The following is a 23,725-nucleotide window of genomic DNA, read 5'->3' on the forward strand; positions in this document are numbered from 1 at the left end:
ACAGGTACTGAGACAGGTGGGGTTGAAGGTAACAGAGGCATCTACGGAATCTACAAGATGCTTATGAAGGGAAAAATCGTCAGGAGTTGAATCTAAAGGATGGAGGTCAAAGTACTTAGTCCACATAGCAGGACCAAGAGCATACGAGAGCAGCCGTGGCGGGGACAGCTATGAGAACCTTTAGAGAGAGACAGGTCAAAAGGCGCAGTAGTCACAATAAGAGATGGAGCCGTGCAAGGGGACTAGGCGGTCACCACAGCAGGCTTGGGGCTCGACCCAACCACAGAAGAGGGAGGGGAGCATGGAGGAAGAGTCCGGTCTGGGCCTAAACCGGGCCTCTGTAGTGGGGACTACAGATCCCGGTCTTCCAGGATGGTCCGACTCAGGGGCCTGGTCGCCCACCCCATGAGCCTGGGTAAGAGAAGTCGTGTCGTCTTACATGCAGCAAACAATATCAAAAGTTTGGGACCTGGAACCAAGGGATACCACCTACCAGGGCAGCCAGGGAGGCCAAGCACAGGCCAGTGAAGGAAGGGTGCGTCGTCCCCAGCGGTGCTTCCCCTTTTCATCAGGGGAGTCCTACTACATCGTCCATTTTCCCACACTATTGCTAAGACCCCATCCCCCCCTATCGCCCCAGCCTGGTCACCCAACCATCCACTCAGGGCGGCCCCCTCACAGGCGACCCCTCCAGCGGGTGGTCCGATGGCTCACAAGGCCCCTATATGGTGCCCTTCAGCACGTACACCAACCAAAGAGGGGGCAAAGGCAACCCACACTGGTCCCAGGGAAGTGTACGTGAGCCCCTCACCAAGGCAAGGAGGCACCACGGAGGGGAGAGAGTTGCACCTGACGCCACTGGAAGACAGAAGAGTAAGGGGAGACATGATCACAACCCTACAAAATCCTCAGGGGTATTGACAGGGTGGACAAGGATAAACTATTCAACACTTGTGGTACATGAACACGGGGAAACAGGTGGAAACTTAGTACCCAAATGAGCCACAGGGACGTTAGAAAGAACTTTTTCAGTGTCTGAGTAGTTAACAGATGGAATGCATTAGGCAGTGATGTGGTGGAGGCTGACTCTATACACAGTTTTAAATGTAGATATGATAGAGCCCAGTAGGCTCAGGAATCTGTACAGATTGACAGTTGAGAGGCGGGACTAAAGAGCCAGAGCTCAATCCCTGCAAGCACAAATAGCTGAGTACAAATCGGTGAGTACACACGCACACATGCACACACGCATGCACGCACACACACACACACAATTCCCCCTTACCAGCCCCCCCCCTACCAGGGGGGTCCTGGTAGAGGGGTGGACAGCGCGCAGGACTCGTAATTCTGTGGCGCGGGTTCGATTCCTGCACTAGGCAGAAACAAATGGGCAAAGTTTCTTTCACCCTCAATGCCCCCTGTTACCTAGGAGTAAATAGGTACCTGGGAGTTAGTCAGCTGTCATGGGCTGCTTCCTGGGGTGTGTGTGAGTGTAGTGTGAAAAAAAATAAAAGTAGCAGTTAGTAAACAGTTGATTGACAGTTCAGAGGCAGGCCGAAAGAGCAAAGCTCAACCCCCGCAAACACAACTAGGTGAATACACACACACACACACACACACACACACACACACACACACACGACTGGCTAACATCAGAACGGCGTTCAGGAACCTGTGTAAGGAATCATTCAGAATCTTGTACACCACATATGTAAGACCAATCCTGGAGTATGCGGCCCCAGCATGAAGCCCGTACCTTGTCAAGCACAAGACGAAGCTGGAAAAAGTCCAAAGGTATGCTACTAGACTAGTCCCAGAACTAAGAGGCATGAGTTATGAGGAAAGGCTGCGGGAAATGCACCTTACGACACTGGAAGACAGAAGAGTAAGGGGGGACATGATCACAACCTACAAAATTCTCAGGGGAATCGACCGGGTAAACAAAGATGAACTATTCAACACTGGAGGGACGCGAACAAGGGGACACAGGTGGAAACTGAGTACCCAAATGAGCCACAGATACATTAGAAAGAACTTTTTCAGTGTCAGAGTAGTTAGTAAATGGAATGCACTAGGAAGTGATGTGGTGGAGGCTGACTCCATGCACAGTTTCAAATGTAGATATGATAGAGCCCAGTAGGCTCAGGAATCTGTACACCAGTTGATTGACGGTTGAGAGGCGGGACCAAAGAGCCAAAGCTCAGCCCCCGCAAGCACAATTAGGTGAGTACAATTAGGTGAGCACACACACACACACATTGGATTGGAGAACTGGAATTGAAAATAAACATGGCACAGAGCAGACATAACACAGAGGGAGGAGGAGGACACGATGTCTCGCTTGAGGATGCACTCCTTCAAATGTTGAGTGAAATCAGGGTGGAACTACAGGTAATGAGGGAAAAGGTAGCCAACCTGCAGGATGAGCTGATTGAGGCAAGGGAGGAGATTAAAATCCTGAAAGAGAATCCCGAATATCAGACATGAACCATCCCTCAGGAAGATGGTAAGGTATCTATAGAAGGGACTTCTACATTACAACTCTCATTTGCAGACATACTTAGAAGGACCCCGGAAGTTGTCTCTGCAGAACAGGAAATTGTCATGAAAGTTGCTACTTCTGCTAGTTGCTTCTGGGGAGCTGGTCGGCCGAGAGGACAGTACACTGGACTTGTGATCCTACGGTCCCAGGTTCGATCAAGGGCGCCAGCGAGAAACGATGGGCTGAGTTTCTTTCACCCTATGCCCCTGTTACCTAGCAGTAAATAGGTACCTGGGAGTTAGTCAGCTGTCACGAGCTGCTTCCTGGGGATGGAGGCCTGGTCAAGGACCGGGCCGCGGGGACACTAAAATCAAAGCCCCGAAATCAACTCAAGATAAACTCGAGAAGATTCTCAGGAAGCAGCAAGATGCACTAGCTGACTGATAGAGAGGAAAAGAGCAGTAATCGTAGTAGGTATTAAGGAGCAAATAGGGGCCACGCCAGAGGAGAAGGGAGATATGGACAAAGCCACAGTCAAAGAGATCCTTGAAGGGGTGCAGATGGAGAGAGAAGAACAGAATATAGAAAAGGTTTTCAGGCTTGGCCGGTACAACAAGAACAAAGATCGATTGATAAAAGTGGTTTTCAAAAGCAAGGACACAAAAGAAGAAATTTTAGCAAAGAAGAGCAGCCTACTCAATGTACTGAAGTTCAAAAAGGTATTCCTGCAGAGAGATATGACCAGGAAGCCCCTACGCTCCCCCACCACCCTAATCCCTTCCTTCTCCCTAACCCTCCCCAAGCTCTCCCTCCTCTTCTGCCCCCACAAGCCCTCTTTTCTTCCCCTCTTCCCAAGCCCTCATTTCTCCCCCACCTCCCCAAGCCCTCCCTCCAGCTCTTCCCCCCAAACCCCCCTCTTTTCCCAACCACCCAAGCCCTCCCTTCTCCCCCACCCCTACAAGCCCTCACTTCGCCCCTTCCCTCTCCAAACTGGATCCTCCCAGTCCCCTCAATCCCAGGTCCCCCTCACCCTCAGCCCTCCCTCACAACCTAGGGCCCCCCTTCCCCCTCCCCATCCCAGACCCTCCATGTTTACCTACTCCTGTGGAATCAAGAGAAGCGGAGGATGGACAGAAAAGAGTCAGCTTCAAGGTGATGTACTCGAACATAGACGGGATTATAAGCAAGGCAAGTGAACTTAGCGAAAGAGCACAAGAAGTAAACCCAGATGTAATTGGACTCACGAAAACAAAACTCTCAGGAATCATAAAGAATGTGGTGTTCCCAGGATTACACTGTAATAAGGAAAGAGAGAGAGGGTAGTAGAGGAGGCAGAGTGGCCCTACTCATGAGAAAGGAATGGAGTTTCAAGGAGATGGTTATCCCAGGCTGTGAACGGTTTAGAGACTACATAATAGGCACCATAACGAATGGAGAACCAAGAGTAGCAGTAACAGTGATATATAATCCTCCACCTAATGACAGAAGACCCAGGCAAAAGTATGGCAGAAACAATATGGCAGTTAACAACATAATTAAGAGGGCAGCCTCTGCTGCCTGTAGAAATCGATCCCATCTGCTCTTCATGGGGGACTTCAATTACGGAAGGATAGACTGGGAGAACAAGGAACTGCATGGAGGAGAGGAAATGTGGAGAGCTAAAGTACTGGATGTGGCAACTAAAAACGTTTTAAGCCAGCATGTCAGGGAACCCACAAAAATGAAGGGAAATGATGAGCCAGCGACACTCAACCTAGTCTTCAATCTGAATGACTCCGACATAAGGGAAAATAACTTCAAGGCCCCGGTAGGAATGAACGACCACAGTGTACTATGGTCGAGTGTAGTGTACTATGTACTACGACCACCGTGTACTATGGTATAACTCTTCTTCGAGTATCTGGTCGAAGAAGGGTTAAAGTACTTGAGAAAGGGAACTGAAAGGAAAAGGCTAGAATTCCATAAGGGAAATTACGAGGAGATGAGAAAATTTATAATAATTATAACATAGGAAACAGAGCTAAGGGGAAAGACAGACCACGATATGATGGAATACATCATGCAGAAGTGCAAGGAGACCGCAGAAAAGTTTATCTTGGCCCTAAAGGTAAAAAATTAATTGCAGATGAGAAATCCATGGTTTAATCAGAGATGTAGGCTAGCTAAACAACAAAGTAAAAGAGCATGGAGAAACTATAGAAATAACAGGGCACTTGAGAACAGAGAAGGATACTAGAGAGCCAGGAATGAATACGTCAGGATGAGAATAGAGGCAGAAGGGCAATATGAAAATGACATAGCAAGCAAGGCTAAGACTCAACTCAAATTCCTGCACAGTCACATCAGGAGAAAGACAACCATGAAGAAACAGGTAATGAAGCTGAGGATGGGGCAGATAGATTCGCTACTGACGACAAAGAAGTGTGCGAGGAACTCAATCAGAAATTCCAGGAAGTTTTAACATTAGAGCAAGAAGAAGTTCCAGAGATAAGAGCAGGAATAGTTAATCAGGCACCACTAGAAGAATTTGAGATTACCAGTGGGGATGTAAGGAAGCTTTTGCTAGAGTTGGATACTAAAGGAAGGAGTGGACGCACTGTACCTGCCACTCTCCATGGTGTATTACAAATCACTGGTAACAGGTTAACTGCCAAAAATTTGGAAGACAGCATAGGTAGTCCCGATATACAAGAAGGGGGATAGACAGGAGGCACTGAACTACAGGCGAATGTCCCTAACTTGCATACCTTGCAAGCTCATGGAGAAAATTATGCGAAAAAAGTTAGTGGAACATCTGGAGCGAAGGAACTTTGTGACACAACATCAACATGGTTTCAGGGATGGCAAGTTATGCCTCACAGGATTAATTAAATTCTACGATCAGGCAACAAGAATCAGACAAGAAAGAGAGGGGTGGGCAGACTGCATATTTTTGGATTGCCAGAAAGCCTTTGACACAGTGCCACACCAGAGACTAGTGCGAAAGCTGGAGATGCAGACAGAAGAGAAAGGGAAGGTACTCCATTGGATAAGGGAGTACCTAAGTAACAGAAGACAGCGAGTCACTGTGAGGGGTGAGGTCTCAGATTGGCGAGACGTCACCAGTGGGGTCCAGCAGAATTAAGTCCTTTGACCCCATACTTTTTTTATATGTGTAAATGATTTTCCAAATGGTATAGAATCATTCCTCTCATTGTTTGCTGATGATGCCAAAATTATGAGGAGGATTAAGATGGAGGAAGACAGTATGAGGCCGTAAGATGACCTAGACAGACTGAATGAACGGCCCAACAAATGTCTACTAAAGTTCAACCCGAGAAAATGTAAGGTAATGAAATTAGGCAGTGGAAACAGGAGGCCAGACGCAGGATACAGAATTGGAGATGAAGTCTTTCATCAAACGGACAGGGAGAAGGATCTAGGAGTTGATATCACACCAAACCTGTCTCCTAATGCCCACGTCAAAAGTATAACATCGGCGGCGTGTGCGAGGCTGGCTAACATCAGAACTGCTTTCAGGAACCTGTGTAAGGAATCATTCAAAACCTTGTATACCACATTTGTCAGACCAATCCTGGAGTATTCGGTCCCAGCTTGTCCATCACAAGGCGAAGCTTTAATAAGTTCAGAGATATGCAACAAGGCTAGTCCGAGAACTAAGAGGCATGAGTTACGAAGAAAGGCTGCGGGAATGTACCTCACGACACTCGAAGACACAAGAGTAAGGGGAGGCATAATCACTACCTACAAAATTCTCAGAGGAATTGACAAGGTACATAAAGATAAACTGTTTAACACGGGTGGAACACGAACAAGGGGACACAGGTGGAAACTTAGTACCCAAGTGAGCCACAGGGACGTTAGAAAGAACTTTTTCAGTGTCAGGGTACTAACAGATGGAATGCATTAGGCAGTGATGTGGTGGAGGCTGACTTCATACATATTTTCAAATGTAGATATGATAGGGCCCAGTAGGTTCAGGAATCTGTACATCAGTTGATTGACAGTTGAGAGGCGGGACCAAAGAGCCAGAGCTCAATGCCCCACAAGCACAATTAGGTGAGTACACACACACGCTAACTGACAGGTGTCTGGTAGCTGAGTGGACAGCGCGCAGGACTCGTAATTCTGTGACCCGGGTTCGATTCCCTCAGAACCAATGGGCAAAGTTTCTTTCACCCTAATGCTCCTGTTACCTAGCAGTAAATAGATACTTGGGAGTTAGACAGGTGTTACGGAGCTCCTTCCCGGGTGTGTGTGTGTGTGTGTGTGCGGGAAAAACTAATTAGTTAGTTAGTAGTTTGTTATAGTTGATTGATTGACAGTTGAGAGGCGGGCCGAAAGAGTAAAGCTCAACCCCCGCAAGAACAATTAAGTGAATACACACACAAACACATGATAGAGAGAGAGAGTCCTGGGCGTCATCTGGTATCCGTGACGAAGCAGCGCCGTAAGAAACCAGCGTCCCTGTCACCCTTCATATCACTCACTGCAACACAAGCGATGGCAACACACACATCTTCCTGCGGTGTTATCATGCAACACACGGGGGCCCCAGAGGGGTCCTGTTTGGGGCCATGCCTCTCCTTGGGGGGGTGGGGAGGGGTGACAGGGAATCTTATTGGGGATAATCTATACAAGAGATAAATAAAAATAAAATATCCCCTCCAACAGTATTGGACCTTTACTTACAAATGAAGGTTCATACAAAGAGGACAACAAAGATATTTTTGAAATTCTGAAAGGCCAGTATGAGGCTATGTTTCGCACCCCCCATAAACAACATGAAAGTTGAGGATCTGGATAGTTTCTTTATAAATGACTTCCAAGATGCAGATAATATAACCGATATTAACAAGAACTCAGAAAACTTTGAAAGAGAAATTAACAATATGCCCTCAGCCCCATGTCTTGACTCGTGGAATTCAATTTTCATAAAGAAATGTAAAATACCAGTAGTAATTCAGTGTAATATGGTGAACGAGCCTGGATACTGGGGAGATACCAGCAGCACTTCAATCAGTAGACAGCTTTTCTGCACAAGGGAGGTAGAAAAGCTTTGGCAAAAATTATATCCCAGTTGCACTAACATCACACATCAAAGTTTTTGAAGGAGAGATTAAGAATAAAATTTCCAGTTTTATGAAAAATAATGAACTTCACAACCTAGGACAAGATGGATTTAGAGCGAGAAGATCCTGTCTGCCACAGCTACTCAACCACCATGACAGAATCTCAAAAGCCTTAGAGGAAAAGCAAAATGCAAATGTTGAATACACAGATATTGTAGAATACACAAATATTGTAAAGGCATACGACATATAGGACCATGGAATGATAGTCCATAAAATGAGCTCAATAGTAAAAACGGGTAAAGTGGGGTATTGCATTTTAAACTTTCTCTCAAACACAATGCAGAGAGTGATGGTGAATCAAATATGATCAAGCCCAAGTGCAGTGAAAAGCTCTGTACACCAGGGCACAGTCCTTGCAACACTGGTACTTCCCATTTGTATCTGTGATAATTACAAAAAATACTGGTCACAGCTTCATGAGAAAATGAAGTACACACAATGTACTCACGCTGGCCAACTGCACGCTTTCCAGTTGGTAGTAAATTCCTTACTGCATGTACCTGAATGTCAGCAGATTGATTGATTGATAAAGATTAAACCACCCAAAAGGTGGCACGGCATGAATAGCCCGTAAGTGGAAGCCTTTTGGAGCTATTACCAGTATCAACAGCTGATACCAGAGATCTGTGGATGGATGGGGTCTTCATGGTGGCTCGCAGTTTATGGCCCGCAGGACGCTTAGTCGCTAGGTTGCAGTGTAATATGCAAAGCGACGCTTTATATCTGAACAGAGCCACCTCGGTAGTTTGGTACCATCAGGATCGTCGTCCTTTTCGAGGAATTGCATTTGTCTGTCTGAAAGTCAGCATGTAAGGAGCATGAAGCAATAATGGGTTCACAATGGACCTCTGTATGTCAGGAACTGGATTGCCAAACTTTTCTAGTAATTGTGTCACTACAACAAAACTGAACGCACGGTAATTTGGTTTAGTACCTGTTTTGACAAGATACATATTGTAACTATTCAGCATTGTTACGTCAAGGTGGAAAAAATCTTGGCCTGCTTTATTGTTTTACGTACACACTCTACAGCACCCACCATCATGTCATTATTATTGACATGAACAATAATAAACATAATTATATATAAACAATAATTATTAAACAATATGTTTCATGAGCGCCTCATCAAAATAAGCAGTAAAGAATTACATTTTACTGATGTCGTCACCTGTATCCCGGGAAACGTCTGTAATCCCAACATCTGCATTATCTAAGGCCGGAGTACAAAATCTTGACTATCACTCCAGACAAATATACCTGGTGTCTTGCGAGACCCAACACTGGCACGACGGTGAGGAATCCATGGACCACGAACTGAAGGTGATCTATGTCCAGTAGGGGTGGGAACCGGCGATGATGGAAATTTACTTGTAGATAAGAGTTCTTCATTGTCACCACGTGGTGCCATGCGGCGGTGCTTGGCTGGGCGAGATGCTGCTGATGCGTCTGACGCACGTCGGCTGCTGGAACGTAATGTGCTCGCCATGATTTCTGTTGGGTAACTGAGGCTTCCACACAATGGCGGCCTACGCTGGATTTTGTTCCAAGATTACGTCTGTTTACTACTGCCTCTGGCTAGTGTATGGGTGCTCTCTTTACTGCATGGGACTTTTAAATCATGTGCGGCACCCATAATCGTATCTATACAATGTGTGCGATTTGGTGACAGTTTCTCAGATTATATATATATAATGTGCACAGTTTAAGGGTTAAATGAAACACAGGGTACAAGACACAATCATGCCTACTCATAGAAGGAAAGCAACATGTAAAAGATCTGGGAATTATGACGCATGACGACCTGTCATTTAGTGAACATAACCGAACAAATATAGCGGTGGGTAGGAAAATGAATGGATGGATTAGGAGAACGTTCAAATCCAGGGATTCCACAACAATGCAAGCATTATTTAAATCACTGGTGCTGTCCTATCTTGAGTAATGCTCGGTATTCACTTTCCCCTTTTTCAGAGCAGTAGAGATCTCTGAATTTGAGGAACTACCGAGAACATATATATGGCACACATAGAAACGATAAAACATCTGAATTACCGAAACCCTCTCAAAGCTCTCAAAATGTACTCTCTGTAAACGAGACGAGAAAGATGTTAAATAATATATACGTGGAAGATATTGAATAGACAGGTACCAAATATGAACAGTAGAATTAAAACGTACTAAAGCGAAAGATACGGTAGGAAATTTAAAATAGAGCCATTGAGGAATAGAGGTGCATTAGGCACAATCAGAGAGGACTGTCTTATCATCAGGGGGCCACGGCTGTTCAAAACCCTTTTAGCAAGCATTAGGAATTTTGCCGGAACAAAGGTGGATGTATTCAAAAGAATTTGGACAGATTCTTACAAGACGTGCCAGACTAACCAGGCTGTAGTGGTTATGTAGGCCTGTGGGCCGTTCAAACAACAGCCTGTTGAACTAGTTATCGTAAGTTGAGCCGGGCTCCATGCCAGGCTCAGGGAATAGAAGCACTCCCAAAACACTCTCCAGATGTGCCGGCGTGGAGGGATCTATCTTAGTTACCTTACTCAATAAAGTCCTTGTAGGGATCTACAGTGTGTACCTCTTTAACAACCAAGCAGGAACGAATACTGGTACAAATACTGGTAGCAGCACTGGGATATCAGAATTTTTTTTCTGAGCCAGAAACTCAAATGCCCACCTATCTCATCACAGCTAAAGCCGCCACCCGCCACAGCTAAACTCATGCATCGTCAATATTCATCATATTGTACCAGTCCGGGGTCCTACCATCATCCACTGCTGTAGGTCAACGTTCTCATAAAGTTAGGCACGATATTTTGCAGCAAGCACAATTTCTCATCAGTGAGGGGAGAGGAGAATTCCTGCGCCAGCCATTTTGAATTTCAAGTGCCATTCTCGAACCTCCTGGGCCACCCACCACACGCCTTGTGTGTGCTCGTCTGTACTGCTCCAGCTAGTGTCATCGTCATCAACCATCGCCTCCGGCTCCAACTCATCTCCGGATGTGTTGTCCAGTTTTTTAATTAAGAACAATTCTGTGTTAACCTGCGGCTTGAACAGCTACGTCACCAGCCCCGCCATTACCATCGCTACTTCTCCATCACCCATTAGTGAACTTTGCCTATCTAGTGAGTGTCACCTGTGCTTCTCTTTGCCGTTATCATTGTAACATCATCGTCTCTGCAACATCGTCAATCCTTGTCAACTTCATCTCCACTCCTGTGTCATCAATCGAAGCTTCGTATCACTACCGCAAGGTGCGCTACTGTCGCTCCACATATAAAAAACCATCCGAGTATCTACTCTACACACTTCGACGCCGTTCTCCTAATTCGCTACTGTTGAACTGCATATCCTGCACCCCCGAGTTAAGTAGATGATAGCTGGTACTTAGTTTGGAATACAATAACAGTGTTTTAAGAGGGAAATAACCCTGTATAGAATGTATTGCCACCTTAAGTGACTTGATAACAGAGGAGTTGGCTGCCCACCTCACACAGCTTTTCTGTGGTGTTTTTCAACATTTCTTCTCCCAACAATTCCATTGTATATTATTAGCGATATACAGTATTTCAAGAAAATTCTGATTAAGTCCATTAAGTAAAACATAATTGTTTTCCAGCAGTAGGAAGTGTACTATATAATTTTTTATACTCTCCCCAGACCTTAATTTGAAATTAATTCTTTCAGTATTTTACATTAAATGTGACTTGAATATGTTACCAATTTAAGTGTTCCACAAATTACTTGTGTTCTAGTATTTTTGCTTGCTAATTACAACAGTTATAATATTGCAAAGTAATTCATTCTTTTCAACAGTCCATTTGATTCAAACTTTTACTGGTCATATTCATACCATTTTGAAAATTTAATTTACAATTTAGTTTAATTTCCAATAGTGTGTTTTCCTAAGTACATTTTAAATTTTTATTTTTGCCATTTACTTACTCGAGCCTAGTTTTGCCATTTATGAGTGTTGTGTTATACTGTATTTTGTAATTGTTCTTCTCATGCCTAGTGTGGCTAATTAAAATCTACATTCACAAGTAAATTCCACTATAGTGACAATGTCTAACCCTGTTGCAGCTCCTTCTGACTCAAATGGAGCAGTTGCTCGTAATAATGTCCAGCGTTCAGTGCAGGAGATGGCTATTGCACTTTTGCTGGAGAATCTCACTTAATGGAATCATGGTTTAGCAAAGTTGAAGAGAAAGCCAAAGCTCATTTTTCCGAGGCTTCTAATGATGATTATTTAGCATTTGCTGGTCTTCTATGAGCAACACTAAAGGTGATGTACGTGTTGTTGTCGATGAGGAAGCCATTGTTAGCCTCCAGTCATGGACAGAATTTAAAAAAAATTCCCCATCATTTTGTTAACAAAGGAGACCTGGACCCATAGGGATTAGTTAAGAAAATTGCTATTGCCACCATGCAACGTGGTGAATTGTATAATGCATTTACTAGCCGTCTAGAACAGTATTTGTACGCTTTAGAGACTGCGATGTTGAGTTCATCATAGGTGGATAAAAATTAATCTCTGACCCCGGTGGCAATGACTAAAATGAAAGCTTTTGAGACATTAATGCATTTTGTCCTGGAACACACCAAACCTATCCTTGAACAGCAAAATTGGTGGTCTCAACACGAAATTGTGGAAGTGTTTGAGGCTATGAATAATGCTGCAGATAAATTATGTCCCCGAACTGCTCAACTTTTGACACCCTCTGACAATGTAAATGTAGTAACAAGCCCTCAGCGACCTCCCAAAACTCACAAAATTATTGGTCGTTGTTACGGCTGCTTATTGGCACTGATTGCTGATTAGCACCAACTGGTAAACCATCAGCACCACCTTCTTAACAGCGTCGTAATCACTGGAATCATCCACCGACGATATGGAGTATGCGATTTGGGCCTTTCCCGTCGGAACGGATTGGATCATAATAGCCCAATTTTCTCTTGGCCAATCCAATGATGCTGCTACTTTCTCGAAAGCGGCAAAGAACTTTGAGACTTCCTTTTCATGAAACTTAGGAACCAATTTAATGTTCCTCACTGGGTCGTAACTACTTATTTCCCTCCTACCACCTAATCTTAGCACTTCCAATTCATGTTGTCAATCTTGCTCTTTTTCTTGTCTTTCTCGCTTTTCCCTTTCTTTCCTTTCTACTCTTTCCTTCTCTTTATTGTCTTTCCTTCTCCTTTTCTTGTAATTCTAAACGCTTCATTTCCAATTTCTTCTCCTGTCTTTCTCTTTCTAGTACTAACTTTTTTTTCATCTCTCTCTTTCAAAGTGCAGCTTTTTCTCTTCTCTCTCCCTTGCTTTCTCTTCTCTCTCTCTATCTAGTTCTAGCTTTCCCATTCTATTTCCCGATGGATTTCCAACTCACGCATTTTTACAGAGGTATACTTATATTCAGTTCACTCGTGTCACTCTTACCGTCACTTCCTTGGTCTTCCTTTACAGTGGTAGCCATACTACTTTTCATTTTACTCTGTACCTCGCTTTCCTGCTTTTTGTCGGTCTTTAAAAGCTTAAGGACCATCGAGAGGATCTCAACGCGGGAATCCCGATCACTCACCTTGATCCCTAAATAAGCACTTATCAACACGAGTTCAGGCTTTCCCAGGTACTTCAGTTCTGACGGGGAGTCTTCCTGGTTCAGCAATTCCTGAACATCATCCAGGATGTCGATGGTCTTTTTCTCTGCCATTTTACACTTTATGTTGAGCACGAGCACACAACACTGCACTTAACATTCCACTTCCTAACACACACAAAAACGGAAAGGGGGAGTTTGTTGTAATCCACAAGTTAGTAGGAATTATTAGCTAGAGGATCATTATTACAACACTTAACGAATGATGATTGGAAGTACATGTTAAGTAGACAGACTATGAATCACATATCTAAGAAAGATCAATGGATTAAGACCGAAGCTGTTTAGCCAAATTAATAATTCCTGGAAAGAGGAATTATTCTTCTTCAGGCTTCTAGGAACAAGATTACCGCTTCTAGAGATAAGGTTAATCGGATTATACCTTCCTTGAGAGGCACGGTGAAATGGTTGAGGTAGATGGCTGATTGGAGCCAGTCTGATTGTGGGAGTTGAACTGAGAAGTCCTCTGGATCCCCGTTTGTGGCAGCAGCGAAGTGTAGCAGACAGCTATGCGAGAACCTGATGTGATCTTAGGGACCAAGTTAAGTCTGCAGTATGTGAGTATTGAATGAAAGACTAACCGGGTGTGGAGCGTTGTAGTAATCATTTCGTATTAGGGACTTAGGCGGAAGTTACGAGTGTGGGTGGTGACCGCGGAGGTCAAGTGGTCTATGGGTATTGGAAGTGTATTGACCTAATAGAGTATGTTAATATGTTATTATTTGTCAGAGCCTATTCTTTGTAATTAAATGACAAAACCCGACGGCCTTTAAATACCTTCCATATGTTCACTCATTGTGTTCCAGTACAAACCTAGTGGTACGCCTCAAGGGTCTGGTGTGTGTAGGAGTACACGGTGGTAGTAACGGTTGCTGAGGCAAGGTGTTATGTGTTGTGTAATCGCTGTGTTCGGAATGTCACAGGGGTTGCAATACTTTATCACTCCTATCAAACTCACTTGACAAGAGGTCGGATCCCGCTGGGGATGCCAATTATGTTACGGCCACTTAGGACTAGTAACCGGGTTCATGATGTTGTAACCTCTTATAGTATCCGACCCCAAGTCGGTAGTATGCTTGCAAGAAATTTTTGTATAGTGTAATAAAGAGAAAGGGGGATGAACAATACACTGTTCCCTTCACCAATATATTTATACTTTCACCATTAAAAAATATATATTAGAATAAATAGACTATGACTACTCGTATATACAGTAGTGTCGCTTTCACGCAGAACACTACGGCAACTGTACACTGGGAAAACCATGAGGTACTACTCATTCACCTGGGAGTTGACATTATGCTCTGTAGCACAACAGATGGCGCTGATCGTGACAAGCCATCCACCAGATGTCGTCCACGTCGACCTCTCTTTCTGACTAGGGCAGGAAACAGGAGCCATTAATCGCTGCCACGCCACCACCAATAGATGGCATTGTCCACATAGCATCCAATACCAGGGGAGTTTGAATGCAGACTCATAGATGGCCCTGGAATTGCCATGCCACACTCAGACAATGGTGCCGATACCGTAACAGTCGCAGAATAGTCATCGCCTGCTGTCAAATACCCCTTCTCATAAGTTGCCGAGACGCTATAGTCCACGACCAACCACTGCCTCCTGTTGGCATTGTGGTAAGACTAACCACCTGGAAAGGTCGATTGAGTTGATTGAGTATGGTCCAGGACAGACCGAAACGTCATCGTTCCTTCACTTTCTAGTGTGTGGTTTGGTCAAATAATTTCAGCCATGTTATTGTGACTCCTCGTCGGCACATGGTCCTTTAGTATCGGCCCCTAGTGCATGGTAGCGTTTTAAAACTCTTCATAGATTTAGGTGCTGAAATAAATATTGTCAAGCCGGCAGCTCTTATAGATATTGCAAGTAAGCACTATGTCACAGTAAGAAAGTCACCCCATATCTTTTCTGAGTGGTGTTTCTGGAAATAAAGTTACAGTCATGGGGGAAATCGACCTCCCACTCAAGTTAAAGGACATCACGATTTTTGTAACATGCTTAGTTGTCGACAGTATCCACTTTCCAGGTGATATATTACTGGGTTTGTACACCATGATGGATGAAAATATTGCATTGTTTCCCCCATCGTTGGAATATCAGTGTTAAGGACACGGTCATACCTTTATGTAGTATGTTTAGAATGGGTCATGAGTTCAACCGTCAGAGGGATTATGCTCATTTTGTCGACAGCCGACTTGCTAGCATTGGTTTGTCAGTTCCTTGCTGCAGTAGCATACCCGAGAAAACAGGTACTCACTTGAAGCATCGTAGTTGTGCAGTTGTTCAGGAGAATGAGAATCGAGACTTTCTGGACGGTGACGCCCTTACGGATTCTCGTTGTCTTGCTCGCCTAGCAGCTTCCATCTCTGAAGACAGTGGTTCCACAGCCACTGACACTGTGCTGCACATTCATTCTCTCACCAGAAAAAGAGTTTAGGTTCAGGTAGTGCCTAAGTTATTGGATGTCATTGCGGAAAGTGAAACGTGTAAAGTGAACGGTACATTTGTTGAACCCTCCTGGCACACAGTGCAGGATGGTACCCTCACATTGTATGTTGCAAACACTAGCAGTGCTGACATCCATCTCCAGTCTTGCACCTTCGTTGTAGATTTAGCTCATTACTCATTACCAATGCGAATGGTGGATGATGTCTCCATGGAACACACTGTGTGTGTGCACTTAAATGTGCACTCAAATGTCCCCACAGGAAAATGTGGATCACAGACAGGTGTAAGCGCAACACCTTAGTCCTACTGATTTCCCTGTCCACTTGGCTCAACTTTTTAAAATTTTGAATAAAAATAGAATGTGTATTTTATTGCTCTACCAGGAGAAAAGTTGTAGCTCTACCAGGAGAAAAGTTAAGTCTCACTCCACTTATTATGTATAAAATTCCCCTTGAGCAAGAAACTACACCAATTAATGTAAAAACTTACCATTTACTGCATTCGCAGAGAGCAGAAGATGATACAATTATAGAGAAAATGTTACAGAGTGATGTGATTGAGTCAAATATTTTGCATGGAACGCTCCATTGATTCTTGTACCAAAGCGAGATGGAACATGGAGACCGGTAATCGACTACCGGAAGCTTAACAGACAAACTATACCTGACAGTTTCCCCACTTTCAGTCTTAAAAGTTTTGTTGCAAAGCATAGGTCGTAACAAAGTACTCTCAACTTTAGATTTGTTGCAGGGAACCTGGCAAATCCCCCTTGATGAGGAAAGTGAACAGTTGACAGCCTTACTCCCTATGGTCATTTTCATTTCAAAAGAATGGCATTTGAACTGCGGAGTAGGCGAATAACCTTTTCAAGGCTCATGACAATCCAATTTCATAGACTGATAGGTAGTACTCTTCTGGTGTACCTTAATGATCTCATAATCATGTTGTAAGATGTTCAGACTCACTTGCACAACCTTGAGAAAGTACTTGCAAAGTTTGCAGAAGCAAATTTACAAATAAAACCCTCAAAGTGCTAATTTTTAAAGGAAAAGATCAATTTCTTAGGTCATACAGTCACCCCTTCAAGCATCACCTTGAATGAATAACATTATTGCTGCCCGTGATTTTCGTACAGTACAAGCCGTGAGGCAGTTTACAGGTCTTGTAGGATTTTATCGTTCATTTATTGCTGGCTTTTCTATCATAGCCGCTCCACTTTACAGGTTACAAAGAAAAGATGAACCCTTTGTTTGGGGAGAAGCCTGTCACGGGTGGGTGAGGGTGTCATGTATTTTAATGTTGTCTAGAGAAATAATGATTTTTCTTGAACCAAGGGGAATTCAAGGAGTAGGGAAAACAGCTGAGTAGATAAAGGACAAAGATTTATATGTATAAGACACACTACATATTACATGGCATAAATTCTCTCCTTACAATTCAAGGTCATTCTGAAGGTAACAACATTGAATAATAATGTCCCAAATGGGCCCTGGTTTCCCTATGGCTCTTAGTCCAAAACAGGAGCTGGGCACTCAGCCACCACACCTGTTAGCCGTAGACACACATATATAAATCACTAGGAAACCTGGACTCTCTCTAAAAAAAAAAAAACTGTTCAGACGACTGTCAGCATACTCTACCCTTCCTTGAAACCCTGTGAATACAACCCTGTGGCTTATCTGATTGTAAGGCCGGAGAAAACCCTCAGGAAACAAGGACCAGTCAGACAGATGGTGCTCAATGTCAGGTCAAAAATGGCATCCGTCTCTGTTGCGTCATTGTCCCTTAATACTCTATTCTTTAACATTTCCAATAATTTCCTTTATTGACTTCATTTATCATATTCTTCATACAGGTTGTTTGATTGAGTCCATTTTTCTTTCACATAGTTTTGCTATTCCAATACAAGTTATTCCTAAACAATCTCCAGCTGAAGGATACAACTCTACTGGCAGTGTAATAATAGTCACTCGTGGCCCCCTCCCCCTGCACATTTATTTCAACATTGTCAATAAACAGTTTATGGTATATTACAACTAATGAACACATTTACACAATAATATATACAATTCAGTGCAGTGGTACAACCCTAAGTGACCCCAGGTTTTCGCAATCTAGAAAGTGCATCTGCTACTACATTTAATTTACCTGGAATATGTTAGATGACCAGATGACTTCTGTAACAGTAAAGACCACCTTAATATACTCTGATTGGAATTCTTTATGCTAGCAATAAATGTTAAGGGGTTGTGGTCAGTAAATACTTGAACATTATTGGCTGATACATAAATGTCAACTTTTTTAACAGCTAGTAATAATGACAATGCCTCTTTCTCTACTGTGGAGTAATTCTGTTAACATTTGATAAACTTTTTAGAATAACAATGTATCGGATAATTAATACTATCATTATCCTCATGCATTGGTACAGAACCAGCACCTCAATTCGAAGCATCTATAAATTGTTTGAATGGCTTAGAGTAGTCAGGAGTTCTGATCTCCAATGTAGCTAACACTGGACCAGATGACAACATTCCTTTTAATTTACTAAATGCATCCTGACATTCCTGAGACCATCTAAACCTCTCATTTTTACATTGCAAGTTTGTCAAAGGAGCTGCATATGTGCAACTTATATCTTAAGATGGTTAGTGTGTTTCTAACCTCATGGCCAAAAACTTGGCATCAGTGAAAGACCATCATCCCAGTCTCCATGCAACTGGTTCTCAGCATTTGTTTAAGGGTTTGGTGCATCCTTTCCATAGCACCTTGGCTCTCAGGATGGTAAGTAGTGGATGTCTTATGGAGGATTTCAAACTCCCCACACAACTGCTGAAAATCTTTGGAAGTAAAATTACCCCCCATTATCTGTCTGTATTACTTTTGGTGAACCAAAAATAAAAAAAAATCATTATGTGCCTTACTACCACTTTCGTTCTAGTATTTCTCACAGGGAATGCCTCAGGAAAGTGTGTAGTCTGACACATCATGGTGATGTTATACATATTACCACTCTTCGTTCTAGGCAATGGGCCTACTACATCAACTATAATATGTATAAAGGGGTTCCTTAGCCACCACAATGGCTGTAAAGGGGCTTTTGGTATTACCTGGTTTGGTTTGCCAGTTTTTACACACACAGGACATTCAACACAATCCTGGATGACATCTTTCTCCAGTGATTCCCTGTATAATTATTACCTCCCCAGTCTCTATAGTCTGCATATATTGTAAAACACTCTCTACAAGTAAAGATTGGGATGCTCCTGTATCCCTCAAAATTTTATCATCATGCCACAAACCATTTGCACACTATAATTTCCTATTTGATATAAATTCTCCAAAATGATTAATAGCAGGAGCTTTTTTCCCATTATTTTTGTTACACATTTGGTTTTCATCCCATCACACACTGTGAGTGCCATAGGCCTCTTTTCTGGGTGGAGAAACCAACAACTCTTAACAACATGACCCTTCCTATGGCAGTAGGAACACTGTTTCAACTCTGGGTGAGGCTTATTACTAGTGTGATCCTCTTTGGGTTTTACATTACTCTCTTTACCACCTGGCACCTTTGAAAAAGTGTTTCCTTGACCTGCTGTTGGGTACATTTGGGTCCCAAATCTAACGGAGGAGTTTAGTGTTCGACCTTGTCTATTTGAATTATTTTTTTTTTAAAGTTACTTTATGCATCAACTCATATTCATCTGCTAATTTAGCCAACTCATAAATATCTCTGGGTTTTTTCTCTGCCAAATATAAAGCCACATTAGAAGGTATACAAGATAAAAATTCTTCTACTAAGAATAAATTTTTAAGAGAGTCTAGATCCCAAATTTTCAGCATCTATCCATTTATTAAACATATTATATTTCTCTTGTACAAATTCTACCAAAGTTTGACTTGGGTCTCGTCTCAGTTGTCTAAACTTTTGCCTATAAGCCTCAGAAACAAGTTGATAAGCAGTAAGGATGGCTGTCTTTACCTTGTCATAGTCAAAACTGTCACTCAAAGACACAGCTGCAAATATCCTCTGTGCCTTTCCCACCAACTGACCCTGCAGAAGAGATACCCATTGTGTTTCATGCCACTCCATACTCTGTGCCAACTTTTCAAAATGATTGAAGAACTGGTCTGAGTCTGTCTCACAGAATAGAAGAAAGTTGACATTTTTTGTTAACCTTTAACTGCCCAGGTGTTCCTAAGTCAACAACACCAGTGTTTACTAATCGAATTCCCAATACTGTTAGCCTAGTCTCTGACTCAATTTTTTTCTGAGCTTGCTCCACTTCTAACCTCTTCATTGCTAGTTCTATTTCTAATTTCTTCTGACCTTGCTCTGTCTCCAGCTTCTTCTGAGCTTGTTCAGCCTACAACTGCAACTTCTTTAGTCCCAATTCTGCCTGCACCATCTGAGTCTCCACCTTTCCTGTAGTTACAACTTTTGCACCACTGGTGGACGGGTACTGCTCTAATATTTCCGGTGGGAGAATTTGCTCATCTACCCAGTGCATCATTATCTCTCTTAACAGTTCCGTCTTCACTATTCCCATGTGCAATGATAGTCCATAGTGCATGCCAACAGCCACTAGGATAAGACTTTTTTGCCGCTTTTAAAGCCTCAACACTTGGATTGTCGACAAATTGTTGTGCTACCAAATCCATTTTTAGTGTGCTAAGATACAGCAGACTCCAACACTTTCACTTTTAGGCTGAGAATTATTTAGGAAAACTGATAAGGACAGTGCTTAGTTTATTCGACTGCCCTGTCAACTGGAAAATTTTTGCACTCGAGAACAACAAAATTTAAAACACTCTTCATAAGTAAGTAAGTAATTATCAAAAGAAGGCACCAAACCGGGAAGGCTATGTAGCACCATCAAATACGCAAAATAATCAGAGGGCGCTAAATATCACCAAGGATGCCAATACGAGAACAAAAACGCATAAGGCGAACGATATCAAAAGTATCCGAGTCACCAAGAATCCTATCGAGGGACAGGTGACCGCGAGGGGCGGTCGGAAAGCAAGACACACGCTCGTCCTGGAAGTCAGGACATTCAAGAAGGACATGCACGACCGTAAGAGGGACAATGCAACTAGGACAATAAGGAGCAGGGCGGCGCTCCATCAAGTGACCATGGGTTAAGCGAGTATGGCCAATACGCAACCTCGCTAGAGCTGTTTCCCACCGCCGGTTACGGTGGAAGGAGGACGGCCACGAGGAAACACAACATTTAAGAGTACGTAGCTTGTTACCAGTAACAGACAACCAAGAAGCCTGCCAACGGGTAAGGACTGAGGAATGGATAACCGGGTAAAAGTCGGAATACGGAATGCCTTTACGAGAGATGGGACAAGAGCGGACAGCTTCCTTAGCGGCAGCATCCGCACGCTCATTTAAAGACACGCCAATATGGCTGGGAACCCAACAAAACTCAACCGACTTAAATTTACTGTGAACGAGAAACAGCCAATGCTGGATCTCGACAACTACCGGATGAACTGGATTAAAGCACCCGAGAGCCATGAGGGCACTACGAGAGTCAACAACAACCACAAAGGAAGACTGACAACGAGAAAGCAGGAGACGAAGAGCATAGAGAATAGCATAAAGTTCCGCTGTAAAGATGCTAGTCTCCGGAGGCAAGCGACACATATAAGTGCGATCAGGAAAAACAACAGAGTAGCCAACACCGTCCGCTGACTTAGACCCATCGGTGAAGACAGAAACGGAGCGGGAGTGAGAAGAAAAGTGCTCGAGGAAAAGGCGTTTGAGAACTGTAGGAGGGGTAAAAGCTTTAGTGATGCGAGTCAAGGATGTACAAAACCGCGGAAGAGGGACCCTCCACGGGGGCAAAGAAGGAACAACATGAGGAGAAACATCAGAAATACGAACGGAAAGAGAATCCTGCAGGCGAGATAACCGGACAGAAAGAGGGAGGTGGTGAAGAGGAACAGGAACCGCAGGAGGGGTAAAAGTTAAAGCACGACAGAGACGAGAGGAAGGATGTTGCAAGGACCGCGCAAGATACCGAAGACAGTAGCGATCACGGCGGTCCTGGAGAGACAGGAAGCCAGTGTCAACATACAAGCTAAGGACGGGAGTCGAACGAAAGGCACCAGAACTGAGGCGCAACCCAGTATGGTGCAAAGCATCAAGACGGCGAAGAGTAGAAGGAGAAGCAGACGAGTAAGCAGGGCAACCATAATCGAGCTTAGACAGGACGAGAGAGGAATGTAAAGCAAGGAGAGTGCGCCTATCTGCCCCCCAAGAAGTATGGGACAAGACCCGAAGGAGGGTAAGGGACTTAGAGCACTCAACACGGAGGTAAGAGACATGGGGAGACCAAGACAAACGAGTGTCAAGGAATAACCCCAAAAGCTTCGCGGAATCTTTGTATTCAAGGGGATGACCATAAAGTGACAAAGAGGGACGAAGAACAACCCGTTTCCGCGTAAAAGTCATGGCACAAGTCTTAGAAGTAGAGAACTTGAAGCCATGACCTGTGGCCCAAGACGACACGGCATCAATCGCAAGTTGAAGCCGGCGTTGAAGGAGAGGCGAATCATCACCCTGACAACAAAGGGTAAGATCATCGACATAGAGAGCGGAGAAGACACCAGAAGGAAGAGAGGAAAGAAGACCATTGAGGGCAACCAGAAAAAGAGTAGTGCTCAGAACACTACCCTGGGGCACACCTTCGTATTGCTGAAAAGGGGGAGAGAGAGCGGTACCAAGGCGCACCCGAAAGGAACGACGAGAGAGGAAGCTGCGGAGAAAGAGAGGGAGATGACCACGAAGGCCAAAAGAATGAAGTTGAGATAGGATATGATAACGCCAAGTGGTGCCGTAAGCCTTTTCTAGGTCAAAAAGGACGGCAACAACGGAGGTCTTCGCAGCAAAAGCAGTACGTATATAGACCTCCAAGTTCACCAGGACATCTGTCGTGCTGCGGCACTTGCGGAAACCAAATTGAGAAGGGGAGAGGAGGTGATGGTGTTCCAGGAACCACATCAGACGAACGTTAACCATACGTTCAAAGAGTTTGCAGACACAACTTGTGAGAGCAATAGGGCGAAAGTCCTTAGGGGAAGTACCCAGAGACCCTGGTTTGCGAACAGGGAGGACAACGGCATCGAGCCAGTCCTCAGGGACTGACGACGACTCCCAGATCCGATTATACAGACTCAGTAAATACTGAGACGTGCTCGGAGGGAGATGGCGAAGCATCTCATAATGAATACCATCGGAGCCCGCCGCCGTAGAACCGCAGAGGGCCAGGGCAGAACGAAGTTCAGAGAGAGAGAAGGGATCATTATAGGGAAGCTGAAGATGAGTGCAGAAATCTAAAGGACGAGACTCAAGGACAGGTTTACGAAGAAGGAAAGATTGGGGAAGATGAAGACCAGAGCTAACAGAAGAAAAGTGGGAACCCAGTTCGGAAGCGACCTGCAACGGGTCCGCCACAAGAGTATCATGGAGGTGAAGGACCGGTGAAACATCGGGAACGAACTTACCCGCTATCTTGCGGATACGCTTCCAGATCTGGGCCAGAGGGGTTTCGGACGTAATTGTCGAGACATAAGAAGCCCAACATTCACGTTTAGCCGTACGGATGGCCCTACGGGCCACCGCACTCGCTTTCCGAAAGAAAAGAAAAGAATCGGTCGTCTGCCTACGGCGGTGCTTCTTCCAGGCTGCACGCTTACAGCGGACAGCCCGAGCACAGTCCGCATTCCACCAGGGAACGCACTTCCGTGGACCCCGAGAGGAAGAGCGAGGAATAGAGCGGAGGGCAGCGTCGAAGACAGTGTCATGAAAAAGGAGGAGAGCGCGAGAGAGGGGCAGAAGGGAGAGGTCAGAGAGAGTAGCACTGAGGGAAAACAGGGTCCAGTCCGCCTTAGCAAACTGCCATCTAGGGAAAGAGAGGGAAGGGCGAAAAGAGAAAAAGGAAACAAGGATGGGGAAATGA

At 44.2% G+C, this 23,725-nt stretch overlaps 1 protein-coding gene across 1 annotated transcript in view; it reads left to right on the top strand.

Annotated features, from left to right (window-relative positions):
* Positions 1-2,487, top strand: part of LOC138357425 (caldesmon-like) — a 91,322-nt gene extending 88,835 nt beyond the window's left edge. Inside the window, exon 2 of the mRNA XM_069314275.1 lies at positions 2,299-2,487. Coding sequence (XP_069170376.1) covers positions 2,299-2,487 — 189 coding nt within the window. The remainder of the gene's footprint in view (positions 1-2,298) is intronic.
* Positions 2,488-23,725: the final 21,238 nt, after the last annotated feature.

This window comes from Procambarus clarkii, chromosome 78 (assembly GCF_040958095.1).
Source record: "Procambarus clarkii isolate CNS0578487 chromosome 78, FALCON_Pclarkii_2.0, whole genome shotgun sequence".
In the NCBI taxonomy this organism is placed as follows: domain Eukaryota; kingdom Metazoa; phylum Arthropoda; class Malacostraca; order Decapoda; family Cambaridae; genus Procambarus; species Procambarus clarkii.